General features: G+C 40.7%; 1 protein-coding gene across 27 annotated transcripts in view; it reads left to right on the forward strand.

Moving 5' to 3' along the window:
* Positions 1–17,801, forward strand: part of Klc (kinesin light chain) — a 546,457-nt gene that overhangs the window by 225,650 nt on the left and 303,006 nt on the right. For all 27 annotated transcript variants that reach the window (XR_011716955.1, XR_011716963.1, XM_071695826.1 and 24 more), the window contains 2 exons: positions 6,524–6,764; positions 11,005–11,229. Coding sequence is in view for 25 of the 27 variants with exons in the window: in XM_071695773.1 (XP_071551874.1) it covers positions 6,524–6,764; positions 11,005–11,229 (466 nt within the window). In the remaining 2 variants the exon portion in view is untranslated. The remainder of the gene's footprint in view (positions 1–6,523; positions 6,765–11,004; positions 11,230–17,801) is intronic.

The following is a 17,801-nucleotide window of genomic DNA, read 5'->3' on the forward strand; positions in this document are numbered from 1 at the left end:
TGGGTTGCAGGAAATCACAGTAGCAGGTATACCCAAATTACACAAGTTCCACAGATCCAAACACAACGTTGATAAGTGTGAGACTGACTGGCTGGTGGGAATATGACGCGCTTTGCCCACAAACCACATTTGCTCCACCTGCCTGGTGTCGCTGAAGCTTTTGCGCATTTTTCTACTGCATTGACGCTACCTCAGCAGCATCAGTGTGACAACATTTCTAGCTTTGTTTCTAAGGTCAGAGAGGTTCTCTGTTTAGCTGCTGGTTCTGGGGTATGAGATATTGGCTTGCATTTGGATGCCATATTCATAAACACAACAGGTTGCAGGAAAATCACATTAGTAGGTATACCCAAATCACACACGTAGCACAGATTAGGCACAGAACAGTGGTAGCTATGAAAGTGACCTGCTGGCGGGAGCCTGGTGTGCTCCACTCAGGACCCATGGTTACTCCACTTGCCAGCCCTCTCAGAAGTTTTGATGCTCTTTCTGCCTCACACAGATTTGAATATTTTACCTATTTGTAAATATTTTACATAGAGGAAATACTAAAAGCAAATAAACATTACTGAATGCCTTAGTCTTCTTCTACTGCTTGGTGATGTCATAAATGTTTGTCATGCTAATGGTGAAGTTCTTCATGAGTGCTACCTTAACTTGACTTCAGTCAGCCTCTTGCACAACTCCACCCTCTTTTTGAGGCTTACGATGTTCCTCTTGAACTTCGTGCGAGACATAGATGTCTTCAAGGATCTGTCAGGCACATGCTGATGGCGCTTGAAAGGGGTACACAAAATACACAAATTGCAAGACTAGCACTCGACACCGTGCCAGAAAGCACTCGGGAGACAGTAAACGATTATTAGCAATACAACACACCAGTTGATGAGTGCATTAATCACTGCTTTGTGAAAAGCACTTCGTTTGAAATATTTTTCCTTTTTTTTTTTTAACTTTTCAGATTTTTTTGGATGTTGGAAGGTTTCTGACTGACACTGAGAAACATACATTAATGTGAACATTTCGTTTTCTCAAACTACAGATTTTTTGTCGGTACATATTAAGACAGCTGATACAATACATCACAGGATTTATTGTTCAACATGCTAAGTACTTCCCATACCCTGCTGACGACCCAGTGGTTTCCAAACAGCTAGACTTTGTCCAGGACTGGCTTGATGAGGAATTGTGGAGACTTGTACTTTAGTTATCCATGTATCTTAACCTCTCAGCAGTGCTGGAGTCATCTCAACAGCCTACAAGCACAACTCACGTCATTGCACAGCATATGTGCAGAGCAGGCATACAGTAGTGGAAATATATTTCCAGGTCCCAGGAGCTATCCCTGCACCATGCCTTCAGTTCTTTGTTTACCTCATGCCTATCCCCTTAGGGGTCAGGTATAAACTGATTAACTGAGCCTGCTGAGTGTGTTGTACTTGATAGGTCATCATCCAAGACCACACAAAAGCTGGGAGCTGTTTATTACTGTGTCATGTGGATGGGCACCCCCTCAGTGGGAACACATGGCTGTCTGTAGGGACATCTGATTGGGATAGTAGCCAAAAATAGCACCAGCCATTGTCATAGCCACGCTTGGGGTTACCACCTCTGTTGCCAGCAACATCTGTAAACCTGGTTGTTGTACTGCTGCTCTTAAACCATTTCTGCAACTAAGAAGGAAAATAATTTTTGGCCTCAGGCAGGTGCCAGCTCTGAGAAAAACAACAGGTGTTTGTCCAGGGTGGGGAAGTACCCTGGAGAGTGGTTTAGGCTGGGCCATTCTCCCATAGTAGGAATCATATCCTAGAATATCCAGGTGTAATATTCTAGCTACAAGTACTAACTTAAAGCTGTTTCTTATTACATACAAAGCTACATTGAGCCAACAGATTATTCTTGTTATCACTTTCCCCAGTTGCAATTTCAGACAAAGAGAAATACCAGTAAAGTACCTCTGGCCACAGACAAAGCTTTAGGTCTAAGCTTGCCTGATTCTCGGGTGTGATAACTGGACATGGGAACTGTCATGTCTGGCACCATTATAGGTATCTTTTAGCTTAAAAAGCATACATACACCGTTAACAAAGTTATATTACCATCCTGTGATTCTGGGAGAACAGCCTACCACTTTGGCAAACCAAGAAATTAACATCTTAACTGGTGGGGGAAGCAAAGTGTATAACACTCAGGGACCTTTGGAATTTTTGAACCATAAGATTGCTTACTCTAATAAATCTCACTTTATGTCCTTGACATCTCCCATAACCTCAGAGTTGACCTGATGCTCTTCTCAGGATAAACATGGTAGAAGACATGTGACAGAAATTCACATCCATGCCAGGCATAGCATTTAAGTAGAGACCAGGGGTTAGCATCCCTCTGACATATTGATGTATGTAACATCTGCTTCCACTTCTGCAGAACGTCCACACATTCTTCAGTTCCAAATCCTCTTCCAACATCCACACCTTAGCTACACAGATTTTGGATATATATGTGAGATTTATATGATCTTATGATTTTAACATTGAAGGAAGCAGTTTGATTAGTTATCAAGGAGATTTGACTGCCAGGAAACAAATAACATGTATGCTTTAGCAACATATCTGGATCCAAAATCCAATGCGAAATTCTTTGACTCCTCATGTATCACGATTGTGTGTAGGGAACACTAGGATCTCTGCCATGAACTGGATGTGACACAAAAATTATGAGAGACATCCTTTCAGCTACCAGTAAAAAAAAGCATGGAATTAACCGGCTTAGGCAACAGCTTCATCTAGCGAATTCATCCCAATCCTTGATTCAGTGAATTGATTACTGGCTTTTGAGTTGTGATGATGATACAGAAATTGATGAGCAGGCTTTCTTCAAAACTGATTGAAAGACATCACGGAGAGAGAAAAGGATTGAGCAAGATGATCATTTCTTGGCTTGGTGGAAAATCAAAGCAAATTGTGCATCCAAGTCTGAGTAAATTAGCTTAAACTTATCTCATGACCTTTCATTAGTGTTCCTAGTGCTGGAACAATTTATGATGAGAGAGAATTAGGATGAAATTGCAGAACTGAAAAACTTTTATTTTTAAAGTACAGCCTTCCAGTCCTTGGATTCAAATATAAAGAATAAAATCTGAACAGTAATAAAGAGTATTAGTCGAGCAGTGAGCCTAAAGGGACCACTTGCAAATGGGCACAAGTTGTGAGAGTGGTTGGTGGGATGGATAATGAGTCCTTAATGTACCTTTTGGTAACACACTTGTCCCTCAAGACTCAAAAGTGACATTGACTGTTAGAATTGTGGCTAAACTTCATTGATATATTATTCTTTTGTATTCATTTACTTACTTCATATCTAAGTTCGCTGCAGTGATTATTGATTAATTGAAAATAAGGTTAATGGTTCAGAGGTAAAATTCTGTTAATAGTGCTTGTCCACTTCCACGGATGTGTACTGGCAATATCCGCATCTGCATCCACAATTGTAAGAAATCTCACTTCCGTTACATCACTGCTGTGAAGACATCTCTTCAGGTAAAGTCTAAAAAGTTTAATCTTTCTGGACTCCAAAATCACAGAAGCTTTAGCAGGAAACTGCATTATCAGAGGAGGATGCATCACATCTAAAATGAAGAAGCATACTTGCAACAGATTTACACAAATCAGCATTATGAGATACAGGCTCCTCGGCATCACAAAGAATGCCCTGAAAGTCCTCAGGCATGACAGTTAACTCCAAATTGCTCTAGTCAGTAATACTTTCCATATGTGGGTTATTATTACCATTTGTGAGATATGAGGAGAGAGTTTACTCTTATGTTTCTTTGTTTCTTAATGATTTATGTATGTACGACGTCTCTACACTTGTATGAGACGTATGACACTCAAAGCCAGGTATCCATTTATCAGTCAGTTCCAAATGGAGGGTGAACACCTTGGTTGGGTGTCGCCTGACTGCTGTTCCCAGGAATGGAACCCATGGAGGCCCAATCCCAGGATTGATTGTGGTGACTCATGATCAGTAGCATTAACCACTACACCATAAAGGCTTGTTTTCTACAACACAGGGTGACACCCCTGGCACTTTTGGTATCATCTTTGAAGTGACACCGTCACATTGTGCAACAGGCAACTCTGCCTCACGCAAGACACCTGGGCTACTCACAGTTAAAGCTTGAACTTAAGAATGTAGAGATGCAACTTATGTCATTACTTAACGAGAACAGGACTTAGTTATTGATAAACTCTCTTTTACCCATACCACAATGAAATTCGATTCCGCATCACTCTTAGGCAGTCTTGACAGTGGAACCTTGGGGGAACCATTAACTCCATCAAGCCACTCATGCTTTTTGGTGAAACAGTTATCTATACTAGGGGATGCATTCTTGGTTAAAACACTGTGAAAGTAGGTAGAAGGGTACACTACCACTCTTGAAAGGAAATATACTTGACTTCTCACTATAAGAATTAAGATAACTTTTATTAAGAAAGAATTCATCATACTGTTTTCTTATACAAGTTTCTTATTTTCTGTGTGCTGAACATACTTGTTATAGACCTCAGTATGTTTACTAAGTACCTGACAGCACTCTCCTGAAGCTCTCTGGTGGTTTTAGATATCTGCTACACAGCTCTCCATGTAACCACCACAGCATGGATGGTCTGGTACACTATGAATATTTAGTGTCCAAAAAAAGTAACTTCATTGATATAGTCTTGTCCCTTCAATATATTTTCAAAGGCAATGTCACACTTACATTTTAGTACTATGTTATCTTTCCTTTGGCCTTGATTACCATATGCAGACATTTGGACTTGGAATTGGCAAGGTTCCTGAAGTATTCTAGTTCCATGTCTTGGGTCCATATGGTCTTGATCCCCTGCATGAGGAGAGCCACTGATGGTGATGTAGGAAGCTGCTGCCTAATTGTGCATTCTGAGCTACCAGAATACCTAGAAATCTGTACTCCCACATTTTCTTGTTTCTTGACAAGAATTAGGATTTTTTACTCTTTAGAAAGGTACAAGTCAACCATCTTGAAGCACAGATGGAAGCAATACATTGCCCAGAAGAAAAATAAGAAGAAAAAAAGGAATTGACAGCCAGGAAGAGTGAAGAAAATACATCCTTCCCTAGAGGTAGCCTGAAGCACGCTGAGGCAGGTTTTTGGGGCTTACACCATTAGAAACATTAATCTCAGTGACCAGAAGTATGATGATTTCACCCTGAGAGCTTCATGTGCTTGTATTCATAGTAAACTTTAGCCATGTATTTCCTTTGAAAATATATAGGGGGCACACACGGATTTTGGTAGACACTGTATTTAGGGCTTTGTTAGATTACTCCATTATACACCCTATATTGGTTCTGATGACTGCAGGGAATGTGTTGAGCAGTCTTTAGCTACAGATTTTCAGGTTGTTTTCTCTTGTGCTATCTTCATCTTTTGATATCAGCAGCAGTCTACCATGTATATTGTGCCAACAGTCACTTTCCCATGATGTTTTGTAAGTGCTTACTGTTGTGTGCTTTAAATTCATTAATATTAAATTTTGTCTTGATCTTTACAGTTCATTTATCATTATGAGTGAAAGAAACAAGATATCTGTTACACTTGAGGAAGTTGATGCAGGTACCAGACCATAATTGCTCTGTATTTTTTTATTCATACTTTTCATTCCTGTTATCAGAGGTTTTCAAGAACTGTTTATGGTTTTGCCATGATAAAAATTAGTGTAAAAGGATCATATTACTAGGAAATTCACACTCCTTGGAAATTGAGCTGGAAGTAAATTTTGCAGCCAAGAGGTTGAGAAGGCTATGTGGGCCCGTGGGCTTCGGTTTCCTAGAGCTTGGTTGACTGGTGATCCCAGTCAGCAGCCTGGGACTACCCTGGGCTGTAGGGATGGAAGACCCCAAAAGACAATTCCAGGTATACCCTAACGGTTAAGGTTGGCGACAATGCCTCAGGATTTTCCAAGTACAAATTATGATATGCCTCTCCTGCATATATTCCAGAGAGTGGAGTTTTTTAGATTTCATTTATTTCCAGTATTTCAGATTCTGTACAGCATCACTATTAGCCATGAAAGATCTTTGCAAGCTTTCTAACCCTGCAGTATTACAATCAGTGCAACCCATACCTTGTTTGTGGGTGATTGTGTGTTTTGTTGTACAACATTATATTTTCTTTTTGTTTAGATTACTTGCATATTAATTATATATTGATTTACATAACAGATATTGATTTGTACGTATTGTACTTTTATTTTACATTTAGTTAGATCATAAATTTAATTTTGTAATTTGATGTCAGTGTTATGAGCAACAGGCATAAATACAGGGTGAAGCATAGATGTGTATGATGTGTCTGTATCATAGGATTTTGAAATTCTAACATTGCCATTATTTTGAAATAAAACTTTTATGTTATTTTCTAATACTGTATACCTATACATATTTGCAATATGTTCATACTCTAGGTGAACACTTTTCAGCATTTTATCTGTTTTTGCAGTAAGAAGATTGAGAGCATTGGGAGGATGACGGCACTAACCCAGGAGGAGGTGGCGTCCCACACTCGGACCGTTGTACAGGGGCTTGAGGCACTCAGAAATGAACACAACTCCATTCTCAATGGTATCAATTCTACACTTGCATCCTCACACCATCCTCCAGACTCAAATGTTATCTCAGAAAAGGCTGGTATCATCCAAAAGTCCCTTGACCAGATTGAACTGGGGCTATCAGAGGCCCAGGTAAGGAAACATGTAATATTGTCTTTCTTTGGAGTTTATTTTGATAGAATCTTATCTTTCAAAAGTGTTGTTGTTAAGATTATGAAAGCTTTTAGTATATCTTGATATGAGGAAACATTATGAAGGAATTTTGGTATGAGTGGGCTTAAGGAAGGTTAACTCTAATTTTAACATGTTGATGATTTAGATATTAGCTAGATATAACCTTCAGTTGAACTAATTTCATAATTTTCCCTAAGGATCCATTTGCCTTCTATCCTTAGACATCTTACTTCTTCTGTTGTGCCATGGTTGCATAGTACCAAACCCAACTACTTCAACTTTTAAACCTCTTCTTAACATATTTTTGAAACTTTTTTTTTTTTTTTTTTTTTTTTTTTTTTTTTCGCTGTCTCCCGCGTTTGCGAGGTAGCACAAGGAAACAGACGAAAGAAATGGCCCAACCCACCCCCATACACATGTATATACATACGTCCACACACGCAAATATACATACCTACACAGTTTTCCATGGTTTACCCCAGACGCTTCACATGCCTTGATTCAATCCACTGACAGCACGTCAACCCCGGTATACCACATCGCTCCAATTCACTCTATTCCTTGCCCTCCTTTCACCCTCCTGCATGTTCAGGCCCCGATCACACAAAATCTTTTTCACTCCATCTTTCCACCTCCAATTTGGTCTCCCTCTTCTCCTCGTTCCCTCCACCTCCGACACATATATCCTTTTGGTCAATCTTTCCTCACTCATTCTCTCCATGTGACCAAACCATTTCAAAACACCCTCTTCTGCTCTCTCAACCACGCTCTTTTTATTTCCACACATCTCTCTTACCCTTTCATTACTTACTTGATCAAACCACCTTATACCCCATATTGTTCTCAAACATCTCATTTCCAACACATCCACCCTCTTCCTCACAACCCTATCTATAGCCCATGCCTCGCAACCATATATCATTGTTGGAACCACTAGTCCTTCAAACATATCAATTTTTGCCCTCCGAGATAATCTTCTCGCCTTCCACACATTCTTCAACACTCCCAGAACCTTCGCCCCCTCCCCCACCTTGTGACTCACTTCCGCTTCGATGGTTCCATCCGCTGTTAAATCCACTCCCAGATGTCTAAAACACTTCACTTCCTCCAGTTTTTCTCCATTCAAACTTACTTCCCAGTTGACTTGTCCCTCAACCCTAATGAACCTAATATATTACCTTGCTCTTATTCACATTTACTCTCAGCTTTCTTCTTTCACACACTTTACCAAATTCACTCACCAGCTTCTGTAGTTTCTCACCCAAATCAGCCACCAGTGCTGTATCATCAGTGAACAACTGAACAACAAATGACTCACTTCCCAAGCCCTCTCATCCACAACAGACTGCATACTTGCCCCTCTCTCCTATTGCATTCACCTCCCTAACCACCCCATCCATAAATAAATTGAACAACCATGGAGACATCATGCATCCCTGCCACAAACCGACATTCACTGGGAACCAATCACTTTCCACTCTTCCTACTCGTACACATGCCTTACATCCTTGATAAAAACTTTTCACTGCTTCTAGCAACTTACCTCCCACACCATATACTCTTAATACCTTCCACAGAGCATCTCTATATGCCTTTTCCAGATCCATAAATGATCCATAAATGCTACACACAAATCCATCTTTTTTTTAAGTATTTCTCACATACGTTCTTCAAAGCAAACACCTGATCCACACATCCTCTACCACTTTATTTTTATTTATTTATTATTCTTAATCACTGTCTCCTGCATTAGCAAGGTAGAGCAAGGAAACAGACAAAAGAATGGCCCAACCCAACCACATACACATGTATATACATAAACACCCACACATGCACATATGCATACCTTTACATTTCAATGTATACATACATATACATACACAGACTTTCTTTTTCTTTCATACTATTCACCATTTCCTGCGTTAGCGAGGTAGCGTAGATAACAGAGGACTGGGCCTTTGAGGGAATATCCTCACGTGGCCCCCTTCTCTGTTTCTTCTTTTTGGAAAAAAAAAAAAAGGAGACGGGAGGATTTCCAGCCCCCTGTTCCCTCCCCTTTTAGTCGCCTTCTACAACACGCAGGAATACATGGGAAGTATTCTTCCTCCCCTATCCCCCTGGGATAACATACACAGACATATACGTATATACACATGTACATATTCATACTTGCTGCCTTCATCCATTCCGATTGCCACCTTGCCGCACATGAAATAGCATCCCCTCCCTCTCCCTGCGAGATAGCTCTAGGAAAAGACAACAAAGGCTACATTCATTCACACTTAGTCTCTTCCTGTCATGTGTAATGCACCAAAACCACAGCTCCCTTTCCACATCTATGCCCCACATGACTTTCCATGGTTTACCCCAGACGCTTCACATGCCTTGGTTCAATCCATTGACAGCACGTCGACCCCAGTATACCACATTGTTCCAATTCACTCTATTCCTTGCCACCTTTCACCCAACTGTATGTTCGCGCCCCAATCACTCAGAATCTTTTTAACTTCATCCTTCCACCTCCAATTTGGTCTCCCATTTCTCCTTGTTCCATCTACCTCTGACACTTAAATCTTTTTTGTCAATCTTTCTTTACTCATTCTCTCCTTGGGATATATATATATCCTTGATATCCAATAAAGCATTCTACTCAGTTCTGTCTTATGCTTTCTCCATATCCATAAAAGCTGCATACTGCTTCATACTTTTCATTAATTATTTTTCCAGTCATTCTCACTAAAAGTCTGATCTACACATCCCCAGCCTTTCCTAAAACCCTCTTGCTCTTCTCATATTTTGCTCTGCTTTCATTCACTTTCACTATCAATTAACACTTGCATACACTTTTCCTGGAATACTATAACTGCTACAGACATCCTTAGCATCTTTTCCTTTGAATAAAGGGACGATAATAGTTTTCACCCAATCCATGCTAAATTAGATATTTGGTGTGAGATGGTTTGATTAAGTAATGAAAAGGTAAGAGAGATATGTGGTAATGGAGAGTGTGGTTGAGAGAGCAGAAGAGGGTGTGTTGAAATTGTTTTGATACATGGAGAGAATGAATAAGGGAAGATTGACAAAGAGGATATATGTGTCAAAGGTGGAGGGAAGGAGAAGTGGGAGACCAAATTGGAGGTGGAAGGATGGTGTGAAAAAGATTTTGAGCAATCGGGGCCTGAACGTACAGGAGGGTGAAAGGCATGCAAGGAATAGAGTGAATTGGAAGGATGTGGTGTACTGGGTTCGACATGCTGTCTATTGATTGAATCCGGGCATGTGAAGCATCTGGGGTAAACCATGGAAAGGTGTGTGAGGCCTGGTTGTGGAAAAGGAGCTGTGGTTTCGGTGCATTACACATAACAGGTAGAGACTGAGTGTGAACGAATGTGGCCTTTTTTTTGTCTGTTCCTGGTGCTTCCTCGCTGGAAGGGGGGGGCCGATGCTATTTCATGTGTGGGTGGGGTGGCGACGGGAATGGATGAAGGCAGCAAGTATGGATATGTACGTGTGCATATATGTATGTATATGTATACATACATCTTTCTTTTGAAAAGAAAGATGTATGTATACGTTGAAATTTTTTTTTTTTTTTTTTTTTTTTTCAAACTATTCGCCATTTCCCGCGTTAGCGAGATAGCGTTAAGAACAGAGGACTGGGCCTTTTTCGGAATATCCTCACCTGGCCCCCTCTGTTCCTTCTTTTGGAAAATTAAAAAAAAAAACGAGAGGGGAGGATTTCCAGCCCCCCGCTCCCTCCCCTTTTAGTCGCCTTCTACGACACGCAGGGAATACGTGGGAAGTATTCTTAATCCCCTATCCCCAGGGATAACGTTGAAATGTATATGTATGTATATATGCGTGTGTGGGCGTTTGTGTAAATACATGTGTATGTGGGTGGGTTGGGCCATTCCTCATCTGTTTCCTTGTGCTACCACGCTAACGCGGGAAATGGCGGTTAAGTATAATAAAATGAATAGATAGTTTCATTAAGTAGTATGTCATTTCTTTAACACTGTGTTATAGGGCTTGCTTATTGTTGATATTGAGTTCTTGTTTCAAGGTATTCTAGAAAAAGGTTAATATTCAAGTTTTTTTTTATGGGTGGCTGTATTAGAATGATGTAGACAATGATATCATTGGCATATTTTTGTGCCACAGTTTAATTGTGTACCAGATAATTTTTTTTATTTTGCAGATTATGCTGGCTCTGGCATCACACTTGCAAACTGTTGAGGCTGAGAAACAGAAGCTTCGTGCTCAGGTGCGACGTTTGTGTCAGGAGAATGCATGGCTCAGGGATGAGTTGGCTTCCACTCAACAAAAGCTACAAGCCTCTGAGCAGCATGTAGCACAGCTTGAAGAAGACAAGAAGCATTTAGAATTTATGTCCACCATCAAGAAGTATGATGCTGATGTCCAAGTTAGTTCCTTTTGTGTTTGTCCTTAGAGATTGATATTGTTTAGTTTTTAATCCTCTCACTTCTAAATTTGGTCTGTTTTTGCATTCCCTTAGTGTTAGACTTTTTCAGGAAAGAAAAAAATCTTTTAAAACATATGACCATTATGATAGGTTTGTTAAATCTTTAGAAAACGAAGAAAATGCTGAAGTGGTTTGCTTGGGCTTTGCAAAAGCATTTGACAAATGTGACTATGGTGTCATAGCACAGAAAATTTGAAAGATGGAAAACCTGGAAAATTGGGAGACGGATATACAAGTTATTAACTGATAAATCACACCATGTAGTTTTAAACCATGCCATCTCCAGTGCCTCCATAGTAAAAAGCTCACTCCCCAAGGAACTGTACTTGCAGCCCTCTTGTTCCCCACTCTTATTTATGACATTGAAGCAAAAAGGAGCCAAAGTTTTGTATCATCTTTTGCAGATGTGCAGATGATACAATAAATATGAAAATCACATCAAAGTGCTGAGTCTACTAAGAGATTTAAATGAAGTCTTTCCCTTGGCAATTGAGAATAACGTGCTGGAGATAAGTTTCAACTCCACTAGCAAAGAAAAATATTCAAGCAAAAACATTACAGAATACTGAACAGATGCAGGCACTGACATAAATCGGTTAAATGATGTGAAAGATCTTGGAGCTATAGTGTCAAATGACCCATCCCTCAGTAAGCACAGCAAAACAGAGGTTGCCTCATGCAGAAGGATGGCAGACTGGATCCTGTGGACCTTTAAGACAAGTGATGAAAAACTATTGAGGATATTATTCAGTGTGCTGATTCTTTAACAAATTTGATATTGTTGTGTTCAAACAACACCCTTCAAGGCAGGTGAAATTGCAGAATTAGCAAGAGTGTAGAGATCTTTCACATCCCTTATTAATCCAGACAATGATTCAGATCACTCCCAAAATCTAATCAATTGGTCCTAGTGTCATATCTGACTTTCCCTGAAAATTTCATCAAAATTTGTTAATAACTTCTCTTGAAAGATGCTTACAGACAAACAAACAAACACCAGTAAAAACATAATCTCCTTGGTGGAGGTAATAAAAGCAACACTCATGTTGTGATTTAAGTTCATTATGGAACAACTTAGCCTGGTCCATTATCATGCTACCTGACAAGTCCACTCCGACGCTGTCGAAACCATTCCATCATCACTCGATTGCGCTCAGTACTCTTACCATCTTTCATAGTTTTTCTAATTTTCATTTGCTTCTTCGAATTGCTATCTGGATAGAATTTCAATATTTTCTCCCTTTGCTTCTTTGTATCATAAACAGTTGATGAACCAATACTGTAGATGTTACAAAGCTTACGCATCGAAACACCACGGTCCATTTTTTCAACAATTCTACTTTATCTTGGATCGATATGGATTGATGTTTTCGTTTGACACCACGACTGACACTTTCATATGTCTTAGAAACCAAAGCTAGGGTTAAATTTAAGTGAAATTAGCTAAGAATCTCACAGAATTGCGGTATCACCACCAATGAGTGCAGTGTAAAGAATGTAAATTAGCATGCCCAACACACAATGCTATCTGTGGCAGCCCAGTAAACTAGTCTGGTGGCAACGGTAATTGTTCCCTCACGTAATTTTGTCCGGACTTAAGGAGGTGCCGAATTATCAGTTGCCAGAAATTTGGTAGTGTACCTGTACAAGAGTTGAATGAGCTTGGTCATAAACTTGTTTCTGCTGTCATTACAGGGCCCTGGTGAGATCATTTTTGTCATCATCATTAATATATCCCTGTACGCCACTACTTCTCTCAAAATTGCATCTTCTTTCCATGTCACCATGCACTTATGTTTGCAATTGCTAGATATATTGGTATTACTACTGCCACCACCAGATGCATGCTGTGATATATCCTTTCACTATTGTGTTTGTAGGGTAGCTGACAGCTGTGTATTTTTGAAGGGATGATTTGATACTGCTGGAGATTTTTGGTGTTATTATGTTACTCAAAGCTGCTCCAGGATAATTGAATTGGGGCAGTTAACATTAGCATGTATCTCAAGCATGTGCAGGACTCTGGTCCGCTTGTGTACAATGCACATCAGTAGGACTGAAAAGGTTAAAATGGTTCCCAGTGTTGCTAAGTTTGATGCACTACTGGTGCCAGGTTTGAAACCTGGTCATGGCAGTCAGTTGCAGTAGGTTGTAGGTCTGCAGTTAACCCAGCTGTTCATCCTCTCCTAAGGAATGGTTGATAATTTGGATAGTTGGCTTAGTTAATTGGGAGGTAAGTCTGAATGGAGAAAACTGGAGGAAGTGAAGTGTTTTAGAAGCGGATGGAACCATGGAAATGGAAGTGAGTCACAGGGTGGGGGAGGGGGCAAAGGTTCTGGGAGCATTGAAGAATGTGTGGAAGGCAATAACTTTATCTTGGAGAGCAAAAATGAGTGTTTGAAGGAATAGTGGTTCCAACAATGTTATGTGGTTGCAAGGCATGGGCTATAGCTAAAGTGCAGAGGAGGGTGGATGTGTTGGAAATGAAATGCATATGCTTATATACACATGTGCATTTTCTTACTTGATCGTCTTCATCCATTCCTTGCGCCACCCTGCCCCACAGAAAATAGCATCGCTACCCCCTGCATCAGCAAGGTAGCAGTGTGAAAGAGTTGAAGAAAGGCCTCATCCACTCACATCCATACATGAGCTGTCATGTGTAATACACTGAAACCACAACTCCCTATCCACGTTCAGTCCTCACAGACCTTTCCATGGTTTACCCCAGACATTTCACATCCCCTGGGCCAGTCCATTAATTGACTCCAGTATACTACATCATTCCAATTTCACTCCCTTCTGTGCACACCTTTCACCCTCCTTTATGTTCAGGTCCCAGTCGCTCAAATTCTTTTTCTCTCCATCCTTCCATTTCTAATTTGGTCTCTCATTTCTCCTTGTTCCCTCTACTTCTGATGCATATATCCTCTTTGTCAACATTACTCATTTTCTCCTTATGTCCAGACCATTTCACCCACCATCTTCTGCTCTCTCAACCACACTTTTTTCTTTTACCAAACATCTCCCTTATCCCTTCATTACTTAATCGATCAAACCACCCCACACCACATATTGCACTCAAACATTTCACTTCCAATACATCCACCCTCCTCTGCGCAACCCTATATATAGCCCATGCCTTGCAACTATATAATATTGTTGGAACTACTGTTCCTTCAAACATACCCATCTTAGCTCTCCGAGATAACCTTCTCTCTGTCCACGCTTTCTTCATTGCTCCCAAAACCTTCACCCCTTCCCCTACCCAATAACTCGCTACCGATTCAATGGTTCCATTTGCTGTAAAGTCGACTCCCAGATCTCTAAAACACTTCACTTCCAGTTTTTCTCCATTCAGACTTACCTCCTAACTAACTTGTCCCTCAACCCTGCTGAACCTAATAACCTTGCTCTTATTCACACTTACTCTCAAATTTTTCCTTTCACATGCTCTTCCAAACTGAGTCACCAACTTCAGCAGTTTTTTCGCTTAAATTTGCCACCAGTGCTGTATCGTCGGCGAACAATAACTGACTCACTTCCCAGGCCCCCTCGTCCCTAACAGACTGCAAACTTGCCCCTTTCTCCAAAACTGTTGCATTTTCCTCCCTCACTACTTCATCCGTAAACTAATTAAACAACCATGGTGACATCACACACCCCTGCTGCAGACCAACTGTCATTAGGAACCATTCACTCTCATCCTTCTTGTACAAATGCCTTACATCCTTGATAAAAACTTTTTACTGCCTCTAGCAGCTTACCTCCTTCACCATTTATTCTTAAGACCTTCCACAATGCATATCTATTAACCCTATCATATGCCTTTTCCAGGTTCACTTAGATGCCGCCTACAAATACATGTTTTTCATGAGTATTTTCCACACACATTCTTCATGGCAAACACCTGATCCACACATCCTCTTTTGCTTTTGAAACCACACTGCTTCTCCCCAGTCTGATGCAGTGCACATGCCTTCACCCTCTCAATCAGTACCCTCCCTTACAATTTACTAGGTATACTCAACAAACTTATGCCTTTATCCCCTTTGCCTTTATACAGTGGCACTTTACCATGATCCACACGTCCACACATACATTGAATATTCTTGCCAACCAGACAACACAGTCACCCCCTATCTTAAGATTTAACTGCAATGCTTTCCATTCCCACTGCTTTGCTGCACTTCATCTTCCGCAAAGCTTTCACCTCCTCTTCTGTCGTTACCAAACCACTGTCTGTGACTCTCACTTCACATACCACCCTGACCAAAACACCGTACATCTGCCACTCTGTCATCAGACGTATTTAACAATCCTTCATAACACTCACTTCATCACTACTACTTGTTTCTACCCCTTCAGATTTTCCCATTTGTTCTCTTGTCATTCACACATTACCTCCTCCTAAAACATCTTTTTATTCTCCCTAAAGTTAATTATACTATCTCACCCCTACCCTCATTTGCCCTCTTTTTCAGTTTCACCCCCTCATCTTCTTGACATTCTGCTGCTTTTGCTTTCTCTTATTCATTTCCCAATCATTTGTGCTCTGTCACTATAAGTACCACCCAAATCCTCTCTTTTCTCTTTCACTAGCAGCTTTACTTCTTCATGCCACCACTAGCTATGCTTCATACTCTGCACACTTTCCACCTTTTGCATATCACATGCATTTCTTGCACGTGCCATCGCTGCTTACCTAAATACCTTCCATTCCTCACCTGCTCCCCTTGCTTCATATGCTCTCTCCTTTTGCCATTCTACAATCAGTCTCTGCTGGTATTTCTTCACAGAAGTCTCCTTTCCAAGCTCACTTACTCTCACCACTCTCTTCTCCCCAGCAGTCGCCTCTTTTTTGAAAACCTTTACAAACCTTCGACCTTGCCTCCACAAGATAGTGATTAGACATCCCCCAGCTGCCCCTTTCAGTACATTTACATCCAAAAGTCTTTCATTTACATGTCTATCCATTAATACATAATCTAATAATGCCCGTTGACCATCTCTCCTACTCACATAAGTATACTTGTGTATGTCTCTCTCCTTAAACCAGGTATTCCATATCATCACCAGTCTTTTTCCAGCACACAACTCATCATGCAGTTCATCATTTTCATTCTTAACACTGAATACCCTATTCGCACCAAATTTACACTCAACTGCCACATTACACATCTTTGTATTTAAATCACCCGTCAATGATATCTGGTCTCATGCACCAAAGCTGCTGACAAACTCACTCAGCTGCTTCCAAAACCCTTGCCTCTCATGATCTTTCTTCTCATGACATTGCGCATAAACACCAATAATCACCCATCTCTTCCCTGCTTTGGGAGTAGTACTACTTTCTTGCTCATGTCCTCTCACCAACCCCAGACTTTACTCCTAAGACATTTCCAAACTGTTCCTCCCCTTTATCCATGAGTTTTGTTTCACTCAGAGCCAGAACATCCAGGTTTCTTTCCTCAAACATACTACCTATCTCCTTGTCTCATCTTGGTTACATCCACACGCATTCAGACCCCGCAATCTGAGCCTTTGAGGATGAGGGTCACTCCTCACATGACTCCTATTTTCTCTTTTTAGAAATTTAAATACAAGAAGGCATGTACAGAGCATCAGATTGGGGAAGAGCAGTGTGGTTTCAGAAGTGGTAGAGGATGTGTGGATCAGGTGTTTGCTTTGAAGAATGTATGCGAGAAATATTTAGAAAAACAAATGGATTTGTATGTAGCATTTATGGATCTGGAGAAGGCATATGATAGAGTTGATAGAGATGCTCTGTGGAAGGTTTGAAGAATATATGGTGTGTGAGGCAAGTTGTTAGAAGCAGTGAAAAGTTTTTATCGAGGATGTAAGGCATGTGTACGTGTTGGAAGAGAGGAAAGTGATTGGTTCTCAGTGAATGTAGGTTTGCGGCAGGGGTGTGTGATGTCTCCATGGTTGTTTAATTTGTTTATGGATGGGGTTGTTAGGGAGGTGAATGCAAGAGTTTTGGAAAGAGGGGCAAGTATGCAGTCTGTTGTGGATGAGAGAGCTTGGGAAGTGAGTCAGTTGTTGTTCGCTGATGATACAGCGCTGGTGGCTGATTCATGTAAGAAACTACAGAAGCTGGTGACTGAGTTTGGTAAAGTGTGTGAAAGAAGAAAGTTAAGAGTAAATGTGAATAAGAGCAAGGTTATTAGGTACAGTAGGGTTGAAGGTCAAGTCAATTGGGAGGTAAGTTTGAATGGAGAAAAACTGGAGGAAGTGAAGTGTTTTAGATATCTGGGAGTGGATCTGGCAGCGGATGGAACTATGGAAGCAGAAGTGAATCATAGGGTGGGGGAGGGGGCGAAAATTCTGGGAGCCTTGAAGAATGTTTGAAGTTGAGAACATTATCTCGGAAAGCAAAAATGGGTATGTTTGAAGGAATAGTGGTTCCAACAATGTTGTATGGTTGCGAGGCGTGGGCTATGGATAGAGTTGTGCGCAGGAGGATGGATGTGCTTGAAATGAGATGTTTG

This window comes from Panulirus ornatus, chromosome 4 (genome assembly GCF_036320965.1).
Source record: "Panulirus ornatus isolate Po-2019 chromosome 4, ASM3632096v1, whole genome shotgun sequence".
Classification (NCBI taxonomy): Eukaryota; Metazoa; Arthropoda; class Malacostraca; order Decapoda; family Palinuridae; genus Panulirus; species Panulirus ornatus.